We start from the raw sequence: 5,549 nt of genomic DNA on the forward strand, positions 1-5,549 counted from the left end.
ATATATATACATATACATACATATATATATACATATACATACATATATATATACATATACATACAATATATATATACATATACATACATATATATATATATATACATACATATATATATACATATACATACATACATACATATATATATACATACATATACATATATATATATATATATATATATATATATATATATATATATATATATATATATATATATATATATATATATATATATATATATATATATATATATATATATATATATATATATATATATATATATATATATATATATATGTATATGTATATATATATATATATATATATATATATATATATAAATATATATATATGGCAGAGGTTTTATTTAACAAGTATACTTAATCATTTTGGCCGCTGTAACATTATACATAGTTTGAACAGTTACACTGTGTTTGAATATAGGAAAGTAAAACACAGTTTTTAAATACTAAATAGAATCTTTAGCGTACCACAAGATTTAGAGAATGCGTACCAAGAATCACTGTTCTAATATGACATCAACATGAACGCAAATTGTGAGTTACTTCTTTTGGACTGTTTTTTTAAAAACTTTTATTCAATATAAATAGAAATTTTAGACATTTAAAAAATACATTTGTTCTGATTAACCCCATCATAACAGAAGCTCGTGTGCACACAAAAATCGATTTGCATCCCTCTAAAATCGATTCACAATTTTCAAAACTCTGTTTGAAAAAAAAAAAAATATATATATATATATTTATATATATATATATATTGTATGATTACAACATTTTTTAGAATAAACCCCAGCAGACAATGGTGTGGAGCACAGTGGAGTATGTGGGTGTTAGAATGGTGTTTTTGTTTGGGTATGTTGCTCTTTTTTGTTGCTTTGCTTTTGTAGCTGTATGCAGAAATAGTGCCTCTGAAGGGAGGTGTTTAGGGCACGTCCGACTGGTAGGAGGCCACGGGGAAGACCCAGGACACGTTGGGAGGACTACATCTCCTGGCTGGCGTGGGAACGCCTCGGGATACCCCGGGAAGAGCTGGACGAAATGGCTGGGGAGAGAGAAGTCTGAGCTTCCCTGCTTAGGCTGCTGCCCCCGCGACCCAACCTCGGATAAGCGAAGAAGATGGATGGATGGAAGATTCCCACTCGTGGTCGTTAAGCAAGTTGCACACAGCCACGTTAAAATGGTAAATTAGCCAATATTTGTCATATCTACATGTATTTCACATTTTCTGTACGAAAAATACGGTATTATTCTCAAAATCTGTTTCGTGCTCATATTTTTGGGGATGTCTGGAACAGATGAATTTGTTTGCATCATTTGTTTGGCAATGTTCGTATTATCTGGTCGCAGGTTTGGTTGTATTTTGTTCAAAAACGTCATATAAATTAAGAAAAGGTTTGGTCGCCTCTGTTAGAAGATAAATTAAATCTTCTTGTTAATTAAAACCATTGCCTCATTTTTAATGAATACTTTCGTGCAAATGTATTTTAATGTTGGACAGCAAAGTTTTAATGAACACGTATGCCTACTGTGCAAATGTGGTTTAATGTTGGACAGCAGAGTGTTTTTTCTGATGGGATATTTATTGAAAAAAGTCTGAGAACCACAGTTACCATGGAGGATTGTGTTGATTACAAATCAGATCCAATCGAATCATTAGGTACCCAAAGATTCCCACTGGTGGTCGTTAAGCAAGTTGCACACAGCCACGTTAAATTGTAAATTAGCTAATATATGTCATATCTACATATATTTCAGATTTCCTGTATGAAAAATACGGCATTATTCTCAATAAAATGTATTTCCTGTTCATATTTTTTGTTCTGCGTCATTTCCAGCCTATCTTGCCGATTGTATTGTACCATATGTTCCGGCAAGAAATCTGCATTCAAAAGGACCCCGGCTTATTAGTGATTCCCAGAACCCAAAAAAAGTCTGCGGGCTCCAGTACTCTGGAATGCCCTCCCGGTAACAGTTCGAGATGCTACCTCAGTAGAAGCATTTAAGTCTCATCTTAAAACTCGTTTGTATACTCTAGCCTTTAAATAGACCCCCTTTTTAGACCAGTTGATCTGCCGTTTCTTTTCTTTTTCTCCTTTGTCCCCCTCTCCCTTGTGGAGGGGGTCTGGTCCGGTGGCCATGGATGAAGTACTGGCCGTCCAGAGTCGGGACCCAGGATGGACCGCTCGCCTGTGTATCGACTGGCGACATCTCTGCGCTGCTGAGCCGCCTCCACTATGGACGGGTCTCTCGCTACTGTGTTGGATCCACTTTGGAGTGGACTCTCACGGTTGTGTTGGATCCACTATAGATTGAACTTTCACAGTATCATGGGGGGTTGCCCACATATCAATCAATCAATCAATGTTTACTTATATAGCCCTAAATCACTAGTGTCTCAAAGGGCTGCACAAACCACAACACAAACCACTACGACATCCTCGGTAGGCCCACATAAGGGCAAGGAAAACTCACACCCAGTGGGACGTTGGTGACAATGATGACTATGAGAACCTTGGAGAGGAGGAAAGCAATGGATGTCGAGCGGGTCTAACATGATACTGTGAAAGTTCAATCCGTAATGATACTGTGAAAGTTCAATCCGTAATGGATCCAACACAGTCGCGAGAGTCCAGTCCAAAGCGGATCCAACACAGCAGCGAAAGTCCCGCTTACAGCGGAGCCAGCAGGAAACCATCCCAAGCGGAGGCGGATCAGCAGCGCAGAGATGTCCCCAGCTGATACACAGGCAAACAGTACATGGCCACTGGATCGGACCGGACCCCCTCCACAAGGGAGAGTGGGACATAGGAGAAAAAGAAAAGAAACGGCAGATCAACTGGTCTAAAAAGGGAGTCTATTTAAAGGCTAGAGTTTTAAGGTGAGACTTAAATGCTTCTACTGTGGTGGCATCTCGAACTTTTACCGGGAGGGCATTCCAGAGTACTGGAGCCCGAAATGAAAAAGCTCTATAGCCCGCAGACTTTTTGGGGGCTTTGGGAATCACTAATAAGCCGGAGTCCTTTGAACGCAGGTTTCTCATAGTCATCATTGTCACTGTCACCGTCCCAATGGGTTGAGTTTTTCCTTGCCCTTATGTGGGCTCCATCGAGGATGTCGTTGTGGTTTGTGCAGCCCTTTGAGACACTAGTGATTTAGGGCTATATAAATAAACTTTGATTGATTGATTTTTGATGGGAGAAATGATTTGACTGATACTTTTATTAGTAGATTGCACAGTTCAGTACATATTCCGTACAATTGACCACTAAATGGTAACACCCGAATAAGTTTTTCAACTTGTTTAAGTCGGGGTCCACCTTAATCAATTCATGGTAAAATGTATTACCTGGTCGCAGGTTCGGTTGTATTTTGTTCAAAAAATAAATTAAAAAATGTTATATAAAAAAATAAAAGGCTTGGTCGCCTCTGCTACAAGATAAATTACCAAAATTGTCAGTAACGATAAAACGCCATTAATTCACACTAAATACAAACAGCGGTGAGTCAACATTGGAAATACAGCATTTTCCACACAAAAAGTGTAACGAATGTAAATATTAAAGGTTTACCGTCCAAGTGAGTCCCTTTAAGAATGTTTGTGAAAGTAATGAAGTACCTGCGGGGTCAGCAGCAGAGATCCCCGGGCGGTGTTGGCGCTAAGCAGGCAGGTCGCAGCCAGCAGGATCCAGGCGGGCTTCCCGCCATGTCCACCCTGGTAGTGGTTCATCGTGAAGCGGGCACCGGTGAGTCGGCACACGGTACATTACTTGTCAACGTAAGACTTCTTAACGTAAATAAGCACCGTAACCGTTTCGTGTCTTCCGCTTCCATCTCTAATTGAGGAAACTGACATGATTGACTCGCTTCGGGGTGGGCGGTGCTGTCTCCCCGCCCACCTTTTTTCCAAATATGCACGCAAAGGCCAGTAAAACAGGCGCACCTCTCCTCAGGCTACACAGGTGTGGCGATTGGGTTGGTTTACCAAAATTCCCATCCATCCATTTACTACCGCTTATTCCCTTTGGGGTCGCTGGTGTCTATCTCAGCTACAATCTTGTTACTGACAGTTTTGATGATTTTTTATTTTTAAATGTGGATTTACACCTCTCTAAAGGCCTACTGAAACCCACTACTACCGACCACGCGGTCTGATAGTTTATATATCAATGATGAAATATTAACATTGCAACACATGCCATTACAGCCTTTTTAGTTTACTAAATTACAATTTTAAATTTCCCGCTAAATGTCTTGTTGAAAACTTCTCGGATGGTAGCGGACATTATTTTCCAGCCCGATCCAAGCTATAAGTAGTTTGCTTTAATCGCATAACTGCACAGTATTCTGGACATCTGTGTTGCTGAATCTTTTGCAATTTGTTCAATTAATGGAGAAGTCAAAGTAGAAATATGGAGGTGGGAAGCTTTTAGCCTTTAGCCACACAAACACAGCCAGTTTCCTTGTTTAAAATTCCCGAAGGTGAAGCTTTACTATGGAACAGAGCGGTCGAGCTAACATGGATCCTGACCACATGTCAACCGGCAGGTTTTAGTGAGAAAATTGTGGTAATAAGTCGGCTCTTACCGGAGACATCAGCTGCGCGACTTCCCTCAGAGACATTATCGGTCAACACACCCGTGGCCACACCCCTCCGACTTTCAGGTACTATTTAATCCAGTGATTCTTATACCTTGTTGGAGTTACCGAACTCCACCAGTTTCATATGCGCATTCACCGAACCCTTCTATAGTGACAAATATGTTTTTTTTTTACTGGTGCACAAAATGAACTGTGCATGAACATCACCTTGTTCAAAGAAAAAAAACAGCGCATGAACTCTCAACAAATTACACACCTGTAAATCAGATGGAAAATTTGAGTCAACATTGTTTGGGGGTGTCTATAATACGACAATAGGGAGATGTTTTTATTTACACAAGGAGTCGGGTGTATCTTGACCTTCGCAGCAGAAACTCCGCCAAACCCCTAGGGTTCGATCGAATCCTGGTTAAGAACCACTGATTTAATCTCACTAAAACACTAGCAACACAATAGGCAGATAAATGATTTTCTGGAATTATCCTAGTGAATGTGTCATAACATCTGAATCACTACCATTGCGATCGCCTTTTTTTTCTTCTAGTCCTTCACTCTAAATTTCCTCATCCGCGAATCTTTCATCCTTGCTCAAATTAATGGGGAAATTGTAACTTTCTCAGTCCGAATAGCTCTTGCTGCTGGGGGCTATGATTGTAAACAATGTGAGGAGCACTGCAACCAGTGACATCACGCGCACATCGTCTGCTACTGCCAGTAAAGGCAAAGCTTTATTAGCGACCAAAAGTTGCGAACTGTATCGTCGATGTTCTCCACTAAATCCTTTCAACAAAAACATGGCAATATCGCAAAATGATCAAGTATGACACATAGAATGGACCTGCTATCCCCGTTTAAATAAGAAAGTCTCATTTCAGTAGACCTTTAAGTGGCGTATATGAAAATGAGCGCTCGCAAGACGAAAA

General features: G+C 39.7%; 1 protein-coding gene across 2 annotated transcripts in view; it reads right to left on the minus strand.

Moving 5' to 3' along the window:
- mmp28 (matrix metallopeptidase 28) overlaps nucleotides 1-3,936 on the minus strand; it is a 48,172-nt gene extending 44,236 nt beyond the window's left edge. The window contains exon 1 of one of the 2 annotated variants that reach the window (XM_061919138.1): nucleotides 3,644-3,936. In XM_061919138.1, coding sequence (XP_061775122.1) covers nucleotides 3,644-3,754 — 111 coding nt within the window. In that variant the 5' untranslated portion in view covers nucleotides 3,755-3,936. The remainder of the gene's footprint in view (nucleotides 1-3,643) is intronic. The other variant, XM_061919137.1, reaches the window with a different exon arrangement.
- Nucleotides 3,937-5,549: the final 1,613 nt, after the last annotated feature.

This window comes from Nerophis ophidion, linkage group LG13, assembly GCF_033978795.1.
Source record: "Nerophis ophidion isolate RoL-2023_Sa linkage group LG13, RoL_Noph_v1.0, whole genome shotgun sequence".
NCBI lineage: Eukaryota > Metazoa > Chordata > Actinopteri > Syngnathiformes > Syngnathidae > Nerophis > Nerophis ophidion.